This window comes from Cryptotermes secundus, unplaced genomic scaffold (assembly GCF_002891405.2).
Source record: "Cryptotermes secundus unplaced genomic scaffold, Csec_1.0 scaffold593, whole genome shotgun sequence".
NCBI lineage: Eukaryota > Metazoa > Arthropoda > Insecta > Blattodea > Kalotermitidae > Cryptotermes > Cryptotermes secundus.
The window spans coordinates 1,181,604-1,200,084 of record NW_019739960.1 but is presented as its reverse complement, the minus strand read 5'-3'; the positions used below and the strand labels follow the sequence as shown (position 1 = coordinate 1,200,084).

Below are 18,481 nucleotides of genomic sequence, written 5' to 3'. Positions count from 1 at the left end.
CCCCCCCCCCCATTTAAGGTTCCTTTGGGGATTAGTGAATTTAACCATAAAACTGAGAAAAATCAAATGAGGGAATGTACCAGTTATATTATTTGACTGAGATCACTGAATATAAATATTAAATGGGGGTATACCTTAAATCTGTGGGAACATCCCACATCATCATGCATTTGTGCAACGCTCGCACTCAGACAGCTAACTCCGCAACATTAGTCAACACACTGCAGCTCCCACATTACACCCCCACGGAGATGGTTGCTCAGCTGTTGAAGCAATCAGGAAAAGGTTTGCTTGCACAGAACGGTCGCTGGAGTGGTGAGGCGGTAGCAACGCCAGTTGCCCAGTGCGTCTGACATGACTGCCGGCTAGTTGAGGCAGCCCAGTGAGTCGGGCATGCCAGCAGAGTGACGAGGCGGCCATTCCTGGCGCAGCGCAAGCCGAAGACTCCCGAAGAGCGAGCGTTGGCGACGAAGTGTGCTGGCAGATGTTGCTTGAGTGAAGACTGATCGTACACTGAAGATGCCGGGTCAGAGCTACTCCTTTTATACGATGCTCGATGGCGGAGCAAAAATTTGCTGAGCGCTGATTGGCTAGCGCGTGTAATGATGTAGATGTGGGCTAGCCGCAAGCGCTATATAAATGTGAACGTTTGAAGCAATGTGATTGGTTAGTGCGCGTGATGGTGAAAAGTGAGCTGAATAGCGAGCGTTGCACAAATGCGAGATGATGTGGGATGTTCCCCCAAATCACAGAACGTCAAATGGGGGTTTCAATGAACTGAGATGTGCTTCACCCGAAGTTATCTTGTTCCATCTTTAATGCCTTATTCCCTGTCATCTGAACCATTTTAAAAATCTACTTTTGATGTAGTTTCATGGGATGCATACAATCACAAATAACAGTTTGAACTTCGTAAAGAGGGTAGAAGAATGTTTTTACTAATGTTTCAGTTGAATTCATATTCAAGGAGAATGCTGTTTCTAAGTGACAGAAGACAGAAAGGGTTAAACACTGTATGAAAACTGTGAAGTACTTACTCTTTACAGTAGAGTGCTACAGAGACAAACAACTTGACAACTTCCGTTAACAGAACAACAGTCACTGTATTGTAGCCGTATGCACTGTTTGAGCTTTGTGATGCTGTCACAAATATACCTGTTAAAAGAAACAAACTAATTCAAAGTTATATACACTGATACAGTTAAATAAGTAACTACATCCATGCAACAGGGTCCTCCTTGCAGAGATAATTTTTTCCAATGATGCACTCTATTCCAGAGGACCCCTTGGATTAGATCTCACTTTTGCCTAAAAATGTAAACAGAACAAGTTTAATTTCTAGTATACGCTGAAGTGCGAAAAGTCATGGGATAGATACCTAGTATTGTGTAGGACCCCCTATAGCCTGGTAAAGTGCAGCAACTTGACGTGGCATCGATTCCAAAAGTGGATGGAAGACTTCTGGAGACATGTTGAGCCATGCCGTCTGGATAGCCGCCCACAGCTCCTTGGTATTTGTAGGTGCAGGATTTTGGGTGCGAATGGACCTCTCCACCATGTCCCATGAATGCTCGATTGGGTTCATGTCGGGCGAACATGGTGGCCACACCATTCGTCGGAACTCTCCAGAATGCTCCTTGAACCAATTCTGACAACTCTGGCCTGATGACACGGTGCACTGTCCTGCTGGAATATCCCATCGTTGTGGGGGTATATGAAGTCCATGAAGGGCTGCAAATGGTCACCAAGCAGTGTAATGTAGTGGTCACTGGTCAATGACGTGTTTAGGTGGATGAGTGGACCCAACTCATGCCACGTGAACACACCCCACACCAGTATGGAACCACCATCAGCCTGCACGGTGCCTTGTTGACAACTGGGGTCCATGGACTCATGGGGTCTGTGCCACACCCTAACCCTACCATCTGCCCGAAACAACTGGTACCATGACTCATCAGACCATGCCACATGTTGCCAATCCTCCAGGGTCCAATTAGCAACGTCACAAGCCCAGGTGAGGCGCTGTGTTCGGTGTCGTGGTGTTAACAGAGGCACTCTGGTCGGTCTTCTGCTCCCATATCCCATGGAAGCTAAAGAATGCTGCACCGACCTGCTGGATATGCATCTGGTACCTCCTGCATTGAATGTGGATGTGATTTCAGCCAGTGTCACTTGTCTGTTACCACGGACCAATCTAGCTAGTTGTCGCTGGTCACGATCATTAAGCAACCGTGGTCGGCCAATGCGCTGTCCACGGTGGGTGGAAATGCCTTACACAAGGTATTCCCGGTACACACGTGACACGGTGGATCTAGGAATGTTGAATGAGCGCACAACTTCGGAAATGGAATGTCCCATCTGCCTGGCACCCACTATCATGCCCCGTTCAAATTCCGATAATTCACATCAGCTTGCCATGAGCAGACTGGCCAGTGTTCAACCTGACTCATGAGAGAATACCTCACAGCTGCTACTGCTCTGGGCATTCTCAAGCCATCAAGGGACGGTGGTGCCACTTAAAAATAAATTTACATACTGCTATCCCATGACTTTTTGCACTTGAGTGTAAAACCTAGATGACTGATAATTTCCAAGGTACTAAAACTAATCAGGTTGCACAACTGCCCCCAAAAATTCAGAAGTTGACTGTTATATTCTGACTTTCTCGAAGAAGTCCCCATCTTTTATTAACCCCATCGTGTTTGCATGAGCCCACCAAACGCACTGCTTCTTGATATCACTGAATCAAGTCCACAACTTCTCACCATTATTCTTTTACGTCAGTTTTAATATCACCTTCCCATCTATGCCTAAGTCTCTCTGGTTGTCTCCTCCCTTCATGTATTTTAGCTAATACTTTGCATATGCTTATCACCTCCCACCTATGTTGTACACACTAACCTGTTGACACAGTCTTTGCTATCACAGTTAATTACTTACAGTGTAAATTTGTAAACCAAAATATGGGTCACACTAAATGGATCATGCTTCCAAGTCAACTGATGACTGAATCACTGTTGGTCTTGTCGGAAACTGTTTAAGTATCCTGACTGTTGTATGTAACATAATAGAAGAATGTTTACAATTACAGATGGCAGTTCTGGTAAATATTATTTTACTGTGATTAACCAAATTCAGAATGGCAGGAAACTTAATGTACTTTCTTCAAGAACTCATTCGGTTTCTCAGCTATTTATTAAATATGTACTGCTACTTAATAATCAGCTCCTCAGTACAGAACAGTAGCTATTGGTCACTACAAATATCGCGACATTCAATTACATCCTGACATTTATATTAACTGCATAAAGAAATGAGTACTAATGTTGTAAGTTACAGAATAACACAGAGTATCAAACCCATTACAATCACGTACAATAACGCTGATTTATAATCATTATGAAATACTAACCTTGATTGATGAAAAGAACCATGTATGATACAAAAATGACAGCACTCAGCTTTGTTGGAAATAATTCCGACCAATTTATATTCTCAAACATGATTAATAGCAATTTCTGTGGGTGATACAAGGTTTATAAATATTCTCCCAGGCCCACTGCTGCGGTATACTTCTACTACGAATAGATAGATTCGCTACATGGTGCACCAATTATTAGAAGACACTGTAGCATATAATATTCATGTAACACTTTTCTCACATTTTGATAACTCATACATAAGCATGATCAGACCACACAACAGTACTACTGCCTTCACATTTAAGACAAAACTCTACTTCGTATCCCTGATACCACCATTAAACGCCCTAAATACTGGTCGCAGTAGTGCCAATAGTTACGTTTTCCCTTATCCTGCACGAAATTTCCTACTTCTGAAGTATATTGTGGGATGTCGTTACATGAAGAGACAATCACTTGTTGAACTGTTCTATAATATTTATTATAGTTGCACAGTATACACAGACGAACTTGAGTTTGAAGAATTGAAGACTAATAGTATAGTACCAACAATATTACTGCTTCCAACACCCATACCACACTTCTTTATAGTCAGAGTCAGAGTTACTTTACGACTGGCGGTTTACCGCCAATCAGTTCGTCTTGGGGTCAGCCCCTTGAGGCCCACGACCAGAGATTTCTTTTTTTCACCTGAATTCTTGCGCTAATAGTCCTTATGTAGCATCCGCTCTGACGAGAAGATTGGTTTGTCCCTTATGAATACACTTGACCTTTCGTCAAGTATATATTGTATTTCGTACATATAACAAGTTATCGAAAATTCTTCCTTTTGCACTACACACAAGTCCTCTGTCAGTACAGGCTTTACAGAGCAGATCATGCCTAACTTACATATCTTATGCTACAACGAAAACTTGGTCGTTTGAACGGTCGTAAGCTTGACCACCGCCAAGTTGAAACCTCTTATATTTTCTGTGTCTGGCTTCACCTTGTCCTATACCGCGAACATGTTCATTCTCATGATTTTGTATGACTTCTGCTTGTCGCCTGCACAATTTTGTTATATAATCGTATACATATGGAAAGTTGAAAGCTGTGTGCAAGTCGCGGACTGGTGTGCACCTTGGAAAATTTCCAATGGTGCACAAAACCTTGTTTTGCATACGCTGCAATTTTAGGAGGTAGGTGTCTGCAGCTAATTCCCAGGCGGGACAAGCGTAAGTCATTACTGATCTGATCAGTGCCTTATAGAGGGTTAGTTTAATATATGCGTTTAAACGCTCACTTTTGAATAGGGAGTAGATTCTAATAAATGTTCTGAAGGCCTTGGCTTCACTCATTTCTATGTGACCTCTCCGCGCAATCCTCTTATCGAAGATTACGCCCATGTATTTTACATATTTCACAAAGGGGATATTCTGCCCATTCAATGTAAGATGAGTCTGGGGGGCCTAAATCTATGAGAAAAGTAGATTGCCTGAGTTTGATCTTCATTGGTTTTTATGTTCCAGGGCTCACATCAGGTCTCAATAGCACTGAGACCTCGCTGCAGCTTTCTGAGAACACAGCCCTCCTTGCGATCTGTCACACATATACTGGTGTCGTCAGCAAAGAGACCTATATAGACACCAGGTGCTTGGGGCGTATCGTTTGTATATAGACTTTACAGTGTGAGGGAAGAGAACAGAAACTTGTGGCACTCCTGCTTGTATATCCCTTGGTGTAGACATTTCACCTTCGACTGGAACTTTGAATTTTCTCTGAAAAAAGGAAAGAGCTAATAAGCTTGATTAGACTTATCGAAAACTGAAATGTAGATAATTTATAGTATATCAGGCCAATGTGCCATGTTGTATCAAAGGTCGTGTCTCCGCGGATACACTCGTGCTGAAACTACGGTGCAATAAACGTAGTGCCTACATAGAAAGACCGATCCCTCCTCTCGTCGTAGAGAAGGCCTCTTTTTTAAACACCCACGTGTCTAGGAAAGAATAAAATATTTGGTCACGGATCTCGAGGAGACCTGAAGCCATGAATGACTGTGCTGGCGAGAACCGCAGTAATACATCGGTCCAACTGGCCGTGAGGCAGTTGATTGTCAGTCGCCGTCCTGAGCAATTGCCGCCATGACTTACCTGTGAGACGGCAGAAGAGGCCACTGTAGTAATTCGTTACCAGACAACGGCTGTTGGATACACAGGACAATGGGAAGACTTGGTATGTGCCGTACTGATTTGTAAAGTGTATAAATCAGTGAGGCTGTTAGAGTTACTTCGAGTTTCAACAGTTTAATAAATCCAATTGCCAAACCAAAGTCCACGTTAATCACTAACGCGTGAAAATATCTTCAGCAACTGAAAGAACGTCATTACATATTATTAGAACAAAACTTCGAATCTTACAGTTCATCTAAATTAGGTTTAAACATTACAATTTTCCTCAGAGAATGTAATGTGTCTCCATTTAAGATATTATTCTGTCTAATTCAGAGAATCATAAGCAGCATATCATTACAGTGTATGGCCAAACAGCAGAATCTTTTAATATTAAAACTAGCTGCACATATGTTGCTCAGGGTAATTTGTTGAATATTCCGTATGGGTTGGTAGGATGAGCCTACGTTTGGACAACACGAGATATTTAGGTCCGGAAATCTCCTGTGTACGGATTATACCAATTCTGCTCGATATATGTAGGGAAAACTAACAAGAAAAGAAAATTCATTAGCATGCTTTGCTTAACAATTAGCTTTTCACTCCCTCTTGAACCCTCTTGTCAAGTGTCGCACGCAGATTCTCTCTGGCCGCTAATGACACAGACAGAGTTGGAGCTACTGTCAAGAGCAGTGGGAGCGAAAGCGGCAGGATTTTCTTGTGAAGTATCGGGTTATCACTTGCAAGTTCTACTGTAAATTGTGTTACATTTCACTGGCCCAGAAAGGCGTAACCTCAAGCTGAAATACTCAGCTCCAGTTCCAAGCAAGTCATTTAGTCACAATCTGGACTTCTGTATTTACCTATTTCCACAGCGATTTATTAGCCCACTATCCTAAAGTAGGCTTATGCGATCTCCATGATGTCTGTGTGTATGTGTGTCTGTGAATCCCCCTCATATTAATTTTCGAATGCCTTAACCTAACTTTACGAAACTTGGTATGTATATAACCTGAGCCCATCTCAACAGCGTACTTCATAAATCCCTCTCATCAGTCTGTGTCTCTATGTGTACCCGCTTATCGTTGCTAGGCAACGGCTCGGTAAAAGGGTTAGTTAGTTAGTTAGTTATTGGAGAGGGTGGGTTACCCCATGCACCGCGACCAGTTTGATCTATTGTGCTTCCCTCTATGATATTTTACCAGTCTCTATACCCTACCGATATTGGTGCGTACCATCAGTCCCGACCGAGCCAGCGAGTTGTCTACTGACTTGGCGGTATCTATAATGCTTCCCCCATCTATGAGAGGCATTAGAGACTACTGTTGGGCGGGAAACGTCCTTGAATTTGGCTCAGTGACCTCCTTTGGAGATACGAGGTTCTTTTACGTGCCGTAAAGCTACGACACGGGACACATGGCTTAAAGTCCCTCCCGGAGGACTTCTTCCCTGAATTTTTCCGCCCTTAAAAATTCGACGACCTCCGCCGGGTTTGAACCAGCGTACCACGAGTCATGAGGTGGGAACGTTACCTCTAGACTACGGAGGTCGCTCCTCGGTAACAGCGTTACTGCCGCAACGAATACAGGTGCAACAATAGAAGAATTGTTAGACACATTATTTTCTATGCGGTTCGTGTCGTATCAAGGAAAGTAGGCGATTAGTTCTTCCCCAGAACTTCTTGTTCAAAGGAGCATTACCGAACCTAACATAACAAGCAGAACTGTCTGTTCTTTGGCAGGGATTTTGTTCCTTTTCATGCCAATGTCACAATTTGCATGATGTAACTAACACTTTAAAGATAATATATTTAAGAAATATATTTATAATAATATTTAAGAAATTTGGAATTTGGAACGAGGATTCTAATAGCATCCAAATGCACCTCTGCAATATTTGCACATCGATTTTGCAGTCGTGACTATTGTACTTATATATACAGGCATGAGCATGGCTTGAACTTAGTAATGTTCTCGGACGTTAATTATTAGCCCACGGCTGGAAACAGGGAACAGACAGAGGAATTACTTCTCAATGTATATATTATATATTTATGGTGTTATGCAGGGCCGCGCCATAGCTCAAGCGGTTAGTCGCTGGCTTCACACCGCGGCGGCTTGGGTTCGATCCCGGATCTTGTCAAGTGGAATTCGTGGTGGACAAAGTGGCGCTGGGTATTTCGGTTTCCCCTGCCAATCTTCATTCCACCAATTGCTCCACAATCACCTTCACCTATCATCTGGGGCTGGTACAATAGGCCAGAAGTGGCCGCAGTACAAGGGACTTAGGCCCACCCCACTAAACGTCACTTTTCGTAAGAAGATACAGCATTTTATTGTGTTACTGAATGTGAAGTACTAAGCTTTGGCAACACAGCTCGTCTGTAGCTTGACACTACAGTAAGGGGGATGTATAGATATATGTATTTCATTACGACAATCATATTTTTAATGGCACAGTAACGGGCCTATTTTATTATGCATTTCGGTATTTATGATAGTATCTAACGTATTCGTTCTTAGCGTGGGTTTATCCTAATACAAGTAGAAATTGGGCAAAGAGAAGAAACCGGACACACATACGGTTTCATAGGGTAGAAAGGGGAAAAATAATGCCACCAATTCAGTTAATGACAGTTTTCTAACAATAAGTCAGAAATGTCCAAATCTTAATTTATTATTAAGCTAACATTTCTGAGAGGTACAGTGGTTTCTAAAATCTTTACTCTTATTCTCAAAGGGAACCTCAATTTGAGAAAAGGCAAAATGGCGATATTATCATACGGACATGGTATTAACGCCAGCCACGTCTAAATTCGTTCTACTCAAATAAACTAACTTCATAGAGCTGAGCCTTTCTTCAGAAGCCGCGAATTGTGTAGCTACTCAAGAGCTTTCCAGCATATTATAGAACTCGAAGGTTCATTACCTTCTTCACAAGAGCCCTCCACTGGTCCATATCCTGAGCCAGATCAATCCAGTTGTAACCGATCTGCCGACCCCAGATGTATTTAATTTAGTAGCATGTTTTGATCCAGGTAAATTAACATGTTCGGCTAGGTTTACTTGTAACCTACAGCAAATGGACGAGAGGTACATGGGCTATTTCTTCCCCTCAAGAAGAAGTTTTAGTCCAAACTCTTCAATGAAAAAAAAAAAAAGACTGGTCAACGCAGACGCGAAGTAAAAGAGCTTGGTTCTTTAGAAAGTCACACAAAATTTTACTGGTCTGAATCCTTTGAGAATACAATATGTGACAGTTTTGAACCCATAACTTAAAAGATGGGTGGTCTCTCAACCCCAAGCCAAGCTTAACATTTGTCAAGCTACTGACAGGATTTACGCTAAATGTTATCGCCTAAATTCCCTGTAATACCTAAACGGATTGGGGGAATACTTAATTAGTGTACTCCCATTTTTTAAATTGACCAATCCTCGTAATTTAGGGAGTTGACTTGTGGCCCGAGACGACTGCGAGAGTTTCGAGGAGAAGGCATTCTGCAAAAAGTCGTATTCCAGATCGCAAACCATTCGGACGCAAATTCTGCAAAAAGTCTTATTCCAGATCGCAAACCATACGGACGCAGATTCAATCTAGTGCGTTAGTGGCGTCCCTTATGGACAATAGTTTAATAAAGTGTCTTGTGGAACGAAGTGTGTGTGTTATAACAGGAGTTCCCACTTCCCTTCCTGAGCGAGACCCTGCCAAACGGCCTGAGGACAGAATCTTAGCTCTACCGGCGGAAATAGCTACCCGCAACCGCTACCCCCGTATCAATCCTTCACACCTCTCATAAACCTGTAAACTGATGGTAGCAGTTTACTGGCGCCCAAACAAAACCCATTACCCTAAAGATCAGAGGTGTGTAAGTATGATAAGTGAAGCAGGGTAAAGCAAGCTGCAGCCGCCGTCGTCCGTAAAGTCCAGCAGCCAGCGACGCAAAGACCAACACGAGAGGACGAGTAGAAGAACAAGGCGCCAAGTGTAGAGGCAAACGGTTACAGAGAATAACATGACGCCCAACGTAAGGGCTAATGACGATTATAATAACATGGCACCCAACGTAGGGGCCGTACGTAAGAACGAGTAGACAGTCCATATTACCCCATCTTATCTCTCTAAGATCCATTTTAATATTATCCATCCACGTATGTATTGGTCTTCCTAGTGGTCTCTTTCCTTCTGGCTTTCCCATCAATATCCTATACGCATTCCTCTTCTCCCAATTCGTGCTACATACCTTGCCCATGTCATTCTCCTTTACTTGATCAGTCTAATTATACTTGACGAAGAGTACAAGTTATGAAGCTCCTCATTATGCGGTCTCCTCAAACTTCCTGTCATTTCATCTCTCTTTGGTCCAAATATTCTCCTTAGCACCCTGTTCTCCAACATCCATAGTCTATGTTCCTCCCTTAATGTCAGAGACCAAGTTTCACACCCATAAAGAACTACAGGCAAAATTATGGTTTCGTGTATTCTAATTTTTATGGTTTTAGACAGCAAACGAGAAGACAAAAGATTCTGGACTTAATGGTAGCCTAGCATTACGCTCATAATTTCCTCCTGAATTAAGTTTTGACTTGTTACCGTCATTCACAAGTATTTGAACTGCGTCACATATTCAAAACGCCTGCTATCTATCTTTGTGTCATGAGTTTGTTCTACATTCTGGTGACGAGTCAGCACCATATACGTACTTAGCCTTATCTGTGATTACTTCTAGACCAACCTCTAGAACTCGATAGAAATAAAAAAATGGCGTAAGGAATATTAGTACCAGCAACACAATTATTAAAATTCGAAAGTTCTCAATTCCCAAACTTAAAATACCGTATTTACGCATGTATAGGCCACACATTTTTTTGCCAAAAATTCAAGAGGAAAACTGGGGTGCGGTTTATATTCGAAATCACACTTCATTTAAAAAAAATTATATTCATAATTAGTAATACAGGCTGTTCTACTCCTGAAATAATATTCCAAGAAAATTATTTTTTCTATAATTTCTGTCTGAAAATTGTGCTGCGGCCTATACATGCGTAAATACGGTAAATCTTAGAAAAATCGTTCATCAGAAAATGCTTAAAGAGGAACAAACTAAAAAGCAAATGCTTACAAACTTAATCACAGTAGCTAGTTAAGAGCATATCTCTCATCAGACAAAGTACACAGCCCTGTGTACACAACCCTCACACTTTCACGTCTTTCATACAACCATACTTCCCACTGCGTAAACTGAATCCAGTCGTCAGTTGGATAAGATTCGAAACAATAATCATCACAGTCCCCATAAAATAGGACAATTTCTTCCTCTTTTCTTGATCGCTGTTCTCAGTTTTAGTCTTTTCAGTGTCTAGATTCGTTCCTTTATTTGAGCAACTCTGTAGGAGATCTTCAGTCAAGAAAAGTAGAATTAATATTGAGCGACCGGTGTGGAGCACTAGGTTTCGACCAATGTTTGGAGAAGCCATTGTCTCCCGGACAGAACGACCCACTGACGTCGAATGAGTGGCTGCAGCTTCTAAATGAGTTGCAGACCGTTCCTGATGGGGTTCCTTGACCGCGGTTGACGTTGCAGTGTAACGGATGTTCTGAGAGAGTGAGAGCTAAGCGCGAAGGCCGTTTCTGGTAGCACGTCAGAATTAAATGGATAAATTCCCGCAGATCTGAACCCAGCTACTGCAGATAATAGGGCGGCAGTTTTCATTCAAGTTTCGGCAAATAGTTTCGAAAACTGAAGTTAGAGAATTCTTCTTCAAGGATTCTCCTTCCTGTAATTGCCCAGAGCTCAATTCCAATAATATTTCAAAGGACAGAAGGAAAAAAACTTGTGTCCCGTGGTTGTTGTTCATGACTTCATTCAGCAGAAAGACAGAGTGACCGGATGTTTAATTTTTTTCGCTTCAATAAGAAGAGAGATCGAAATGAGCTCGATGTCAAACGAGAATTACAATGGCTTTTCCAGATAGTTCGTGATGATTGAAATGATGCAAAAATTTGCAGAACTTTTACTGTTGTTATAGTACATCCCTTTGGAGTCATACTAAAGGCATTTCCTGCATTAAGAGCATCTCCAAATTCTTCCCCTCTGTACTCTTCCTTATATAGAACCGCTGTGGGCAATCAACTATTCCCTGCAGGCCACTGCTGCCGCCGTTTCTTCTTCTTCTCCATGAGTAGTAGTAGGAAGGAACCCTTTTGCTGCTTCCCACAGCCAAAAGCTTCTGACTAGCAGAACTGCAAGTTAGCTGAAGTCCGGTCTAATCCAAACTGTATATTAAATGAGGCCGTTAATGCAAATTCATAGCCTCCATTTTGCCTCGGAGGATTGGGGAATTATCTACAATCTCCGTGTTAAATCCTATTATTCCTCCATAGCTGAGATTTTCTGCTTTCCTCAGAGTTAGACCTGGGCTACTTCTCAGAAAGCTAATAAATCAAACTTACCCCAACATTCGCCCATTCCATGAATTCTGTATGTTTTGTTCCTTGTATATTTGAACAGAAAATCTGCGAACGTGATTTCGTGTAAGTCCAAAACCAACTTCTTCCAAACGCGCTCTTCTTTGGCGGATTTTTCTTTCAACATCCGCAGGTAAGATTGTATTTCGTCCAAGTTTCTTGTAATCAGATCTCTCTCGATTAACCTAGTCACGAATTGTCCTTCGAGGAGTACAGTGTCTCCTGGATGCAGCTGCAAGGGTAGCCCCAGACCGTACAGCAGACACGACAAACTTCAAGGATTCTGTGGACCATTGTGCCTGAACGCCTTTGCATGTTTTCACCATGATCTAAAAGAGATATTGTCAGATTTGAAACCAAAATACTAAAGAAGGAAATAAAGGAAGAATGCTAGGTATATGATGGGAAAAGGGAAGGAAGAGTAACTTGGAGACGTCAACATAAAAGGGAGCTTATGTCGTGCTAATGAAAATGTAGCTGTCACTTATTTGATGTCAAAACTTGATAAGATGCAAAATGAAAACGGTGACGTTATTACGTTACTCGGCAGTGGCGAACTGTAATGTTCCTGTCCATCGCGGAACAAAGTAAAAGAAATCAGCTAAAAAGCCTTTTAATATTCTCACCAGAAAGAACAACAAACACGGCATCCATATAAGCGTTAATAATATCAGGTGATTACTGTAACACTGAGTCTCTTAACCTGTGACCGCGTCAATATTCAGTCGTCCCAAAATGAAGGTAGCAACTGACACGCGATAACTGTTCGAGCTCTTTCGGCCTACTGAGACAGACCTCGAAGGTTTGGAGGTGGCAGTGGTAGTTGGTGAACGTAATACAGTGCTCACGGAAACTAAACGCGGAGATCACTCGAAGATATTCTCAGAGTTACTTCCAACAAATTCTTGTGGCGTTATCCGCATGGCGTTAATTGTCCCTTTACCTTATTACAGGAAGTCTAAAGTGAAGTGAAGTAAATTTAACATATTTTATTAAAATTTTGAATGCACTTCTGACGTAGAAGAATAGGCATACAGGCTAATTGGCAGGCGATCTAGACCACGTTAGGTTAGGATGCTCACACGCCGGGAAACGGGTCCGAATTCTGATCGTGGAATGAATGTTTCTGATAGAATTTCTCTATGTTACCGCCAAACCTTGATTGAAAAACTTGCAGCATGCGGAAAATCTGACATAATATTGATTTGAATTCGAAGTTTTCGCGGTGGTTTCTATGAGGTATGTACTGTCTTCTTGGATATGCAGACATGTAGTCAGATAGAAGTCTACCGACGTTTGCTGCTTGCTGCTTCGCCTACTTTTGTCTTGAAAATAGAGGCAGTAGGGGAGAGCGGAACTAGTTGTTACAGGGTGCCAGTAGTAGAACTCAAATTAAAAATCAACCTTCGGCAGTAGTGATTCGTCTAGCTACCAAATGGAAGCCAAAGTGGACATCTGTTTATCTTCACTTGATAGTCGCTCTACAATTTGTCGTCCTGTGTGGATGAAAGAAAACGTGTCCTCGAGCAATTATTAATTCCTTTGTCTTTGTTTTATAACAGCGAGTTATTTAACTTTTGTCGAACGGGTTTCGTGGCATCTGCACAACGGAGATTCAGGTATTTTATTGTTATGTTTTCAAAGCTGTAAAACCTGTATTTGTTCTTGCAATTCATTGTGAAACATACCCTGCTATTATATTGCCTTCTCATTTTGTGCAAGTGGCAAATATGAGGACTTCCAAGAGGAAAATGAAGAGAGGCACCACGCCTAAAGAAACGTATATGAAGACATAAAAACGAGTTTTGGTTCAAGCTTTCAATCTAAGAAACACACGCAGTCACAGGAGCAAGACACAACACAAAGCACAATACACACACGAAAGTAGGAAGAGTACTCCGATAGAAGAAGATAGGTGTGACTCGCGTATTGAGATACGACATAAGGATGACAAATCCTGAACAGTTTTAATATTTTTAATATTTAAAATTTATCAATATATATGATGAATATATATTTTAGTATAAAGACAACAGGGCATGCAATGAAGTAGTTTGACGTACATCGAAAAGCACCTGAAGATGGCACTTTTGTGCTGAAACATGTAGTGCAAGAGAGAAGAGTAAGGTGAATAAATGTATGCACTGTAAGACGGATAGAATAAATCATGGACATAAATCAATGAAACAGGACGCTAAAATATAACATTAAGAAACTCATCTGTTAAGTACTCTGTGAATTCTGTGATGCTATAGAGATTTTGCAAAACACTTGAAGGAGAAAGTTGAAGTAAGTTTCATGTAAAATAATTTTATAAATCATTTTAGAAATGAGAATTAACCTTACCAGATTCAAATCCTTGCTACAGGAACTCGCGGTTAAAATTAAATGGTGGCTTTTAATTAAAATTGTTTCCCCTTGAATTAGGAAAGGCTGTATGATAATGGAAATGAAAATAATATTTACTTTTGTACCTCATAACTGTAGATGCGTCTCATTTATATAGAAGTCAAATATCAAAACTCCTCGACAGCCTCTCCCTCTTTCATAGGCACTGAATTTGTGGGTCAGATCCCTTGCAGGCATTTTGAAAATTGTTTATATTTCGTTGACAGCGACATTTCTGCTGTTCGTGGAGCATTTTATGAAGTATCATGATTACGAAATATAAAACTATATTACTTGTATAGGACGATGTAAGGACAGATATTTCTGTATAAGTACTTGACTTCTACAAGGAAAATGGAACTGTGTTATTGTCTCTATTACCTCACACCACTCCCAAACTGCAGCCCTTACACAGGTAAAATTTCTCTGACGCATGGGTAAGAATTCATAAATGAAAACTATGACAATACATGACAGCCCATCCATAGAGAACCAGTCGCTGTCAAATGCACTCACACGGAACAGTTATTAAGTCTGGATTTGTGGCAACAGGAATATGGCTGTTTAACACCGAAGCGTATACTGACGGGGATCTGTGACTGGAAAAAATGCACCTCATCGGGATTCGATCCCGCGACCTTCCGGCCTATGGCATAGTGCCTCAACCAACTACGCTACCGTGTTTTTTTAATTTACTTAATCTTTCCAGCCTCACTATGGCACTGGGGTCGACTCAGCCTCTGACAGAAATGAGTACCAGGAATATTCCTGGGGGTAACGGGCAGTCGGCACGTAAGGCCGACAATCTCACCGCCATCTGTGAGCCGATTGTCTAGAAAACGTGGAAGCCTCAAAATTTCACAACCCTATAAGCCTCCACGGTCTGTTACAGGGATAACTTAATTAGGAATATTACTTATTTATTTATTGATTATAATGCTGATTTTTTGTATATTATTATTACTATTATTAAAGCAAATTTTAAATTGAATTTTAGGATCTGTGTCATTTACTGAATTGTTCTGCATTTAATTGAAAATTAACGGACGTAACAGGATACTTTTAAGACTATTCTGTAGACCAAAATTTGAGTATACGACAATAGAGGGTCGCAACTCGTCTTGGGAAGAGGCCTGACAGGGGTAATTTTGGGGACGAATTTATTGATTCACTGTGCCTAACTTCGCTTGTGTCCCTTAATTTGACAATCGTTCAGCGAATGGAAGAGGAGACCTAAATGACGTAACAGTTCAGTCTGAAGTGACCAATCAGGCGCGACGCCAACACAAGCAATCGGCTTGGCTGGGTTCAGACGTATTTGTAACGCGGTCCTTTTCTATATGCAACCAACTATACATTAGATACTCAAACCCTGGGCGACTTAAGCTAATTTTTTTATTATGCTTATTGTGCTTATTTACAATCTACATCATTACAGAGTACTGAGTAAATGTGCTGTAGGTGGTTGGCTTGCAAGGGAAACATCCAGTGATGTTTCTCCTACATGCAGTCTATTTCATTGATTTATGATGTCTTGGGGCCATGTTCTGTTCAGTCTTCTTGTCACGGGACCGTTTGTATATAGTTCTTCTATTAATACGTCGTCATGGTTTACAGGATTAAGTTAATTCGTTCTGAACCAGGTGATTTCAGTGACATACTGTATAAGTGACGAAAGGACAGCGCCACAGCTCAAGCGGTTAGTCGCTGGCTTCCCACCGCAATGGCCCAGATTTGATCCATGGTCTGGTCAGGTGGGATTTGTTGTGGACAAAGTGGCGCAGAGGCAGGTTTCCTCCGAGTACTTTGGTTTCTCCCGCCAATCTTCATTCCACCAATTTCTCCACAATCACCCTCACCTATCACAATAGGCCAGAAGTGGCCGCAGTACACTAGCATTAAAAAAAATGACGAAACTTTATCAACAAGCTAGACCAGGGGGTTATTTATAAGCGTTAGGTATCTCTTCATAATTTGTTTAGTGTCTCAAAACATTTAAAGTTACGAATTGTAAAGTGTAATTGTGTGAGCTGGAAGTCAAAAGCGCACCTTTCTTGCAAAGACTGTGTTCATTCAGCACCGACAGCAGCATCAGGCCGCTGAAGTCATTGCCGTCAGCCGATCGAGGGCAGAGTGATGATTGTTATCCTGAAGCTGAGCCCCTACCACATCTCGTCATCCATTCACCCACTGATTTCGTCGTTCAGGAAGAAGCTACCTGAATTCGACCGTCACCCAGCTCCTGGTGCCCAATTCCACCTTTCATACCTACGTGAACCTCCACTGAATCCTATGATCCTAAATAATCAGTTACTGTAACATGCGACCAGTTGTATCTTTCTCTGACACCAAATCTACAATATTAGACAAAGCGGCTGCATAAAGCCATTTCTATATATGAACGTCTACAATGCAGCATATATTATTAATTCAAATATGGAAACTTTACTCGCAATAGAAATTTTTGTACTAACAAGACAAATATAATGAAATTTACATGTGCCTTTGCGTTGCTGTGAGACATTAAATGCAGTGTAAAGAAAGGCCCAGTATTAGGTCACGTTATATTATGTAATGTCATAAAAGACTGTAAATATTTATTAAAAATGAATTACGGTGGTCGTATAAAAATGTTACTTTAAAGATCAACGATGTCGCTAACATTGTGCACTGGTCTAATACTCGCACAACAAAAAATCACGAAATTTTGTAACAACTAGCCCCTGTCTCCCCTACTTTCTTCCGTAACGTCGTTAAACTTCTTCCAGCCTACAAGGCGTAAAATCCAGAAGATTAAACTCTCATGTTTATTGGTAAAAGGTAAATTCCTGTGCTTAATTAATTCAGCACCAAGCCATGAAGGTGTGTGGGGACTGGAGGTATAGCTACACCATTCTGGACCTCGACACTAGATGGAGATGAATGATCAGCTTCGCAGCCCGGCCGAAAAGCACCCAGAACCCTTTGGGTAGGAGGATGGGTGGGCTCCAGAACCGGTATGGATGGTGTGCAGTAGGGTAAAATTTCTTGTCCATACCAGGAATTGAACTCCGACCTTTCAGCTCATATCCCCCTCGCTATACTGAGCTATCCGGGCTCGCTTATTTTTAAATTAATTAAACTTCATACTGCCGTCGCTTTAACATCGAGGAAGAGGTATTCTGCTTCTATTATGTAATATTACAATGGAACTTGAAGCAGTTGAGTGGCAAGGACTGGACTGGATCCATTTAACATTGGAAAGGGGAACACCGCAATGAACCTTCAGTTCCACCAACTCTTGTGAACGCATTTATTAGCTGAGGAGGAGTCTGCCCATGGAGACTGCTAGTTATTCACTGGATACTGTGAACCACAGAACCGTTACGGACGGATTGTGAACCCGGGTCATCCAGTACCGTTCTCAAAAAGAACATTTTTAACAGAATGGATTGTTATAGTCGTAGGAACGGTGTTCTATTTAGAGAAGTGAGTTTACACTGTGAGAAGTGGCTTAAATTGCCTCTCAGCCGTCTAAAATTCAGTCCTATCTGTACGGGTAACAGTAAGCAAAAGATTAACAGCTCGTCCCGGCTAGTTAGGAGTTCACTTCCTTCTTGTCTGGAGAGTCCTAAATTAGTACAGGTGATTTGTCTACACCAGCTTCTTACAGAGCAATGAATATTCATTAAGACTGAGCGATTTGTTACAGGGTTCGCAAAGGCTGCACCGATACAAGCAACAGATCTAATCTCTCTAATTGCAACGCTGAACCGGCGTGTTTCACTGCAGTGTTTGCAACAGTCTGGGTCACTGTCAGGTTGACAACAACCGGTATCGATCATCCAGATTCAATTTAGACATAATGTACTAACTGAAGTTCAAGGGACCAGGCAGGAAACCTCGAAATAACGGACGTTCGGCAAGAGACGTTAAACGCAACAACGGGATAAGGAACCTATGCTTAAAAGAGCGATTACACATGGGAAGCGTACGTGGTCCGTGCCGAGGAGTTTTCTTGAAGACAACTAGGGCGAACAAGTCAGTTCTGTACGGGAGTCTGTGAAGAAAGGG

At 41.6% G+C, this 18,481-nt stretch overlaps 1 protein-coding gene across 1 annotated transcript in view; it reads right to left on the bottom strand.

Annotated features, from left to right (window-relative positions):
• The window catches only part of LOC111872177 (UDP-galactose transporter senju), a 19,272-nt gene extending 15,492 nt beyond the window's left edge, over positions 1-3,780 (bottom strand). The window contains exons 1-2 of the mRNA XM_023865786.2: positions 3,413-3,780; positions 1,038-1,155 (exon numbers count right to left, since the gene is read on the bottom strand). Coding sequence (XP_023721554.1) covers positions 1,038-1,155; positions 3,413-3,503 — 209 coding nt within the window. The 5' untranslated portion in view covers positions 3,504-3,780. The remainder of the gene's footprint in view (positions 1-1,037; positions 1,156-3,412) is intronic.
• Positions 3,781-18,481: the final 14,701 nt, after the last annotated feature.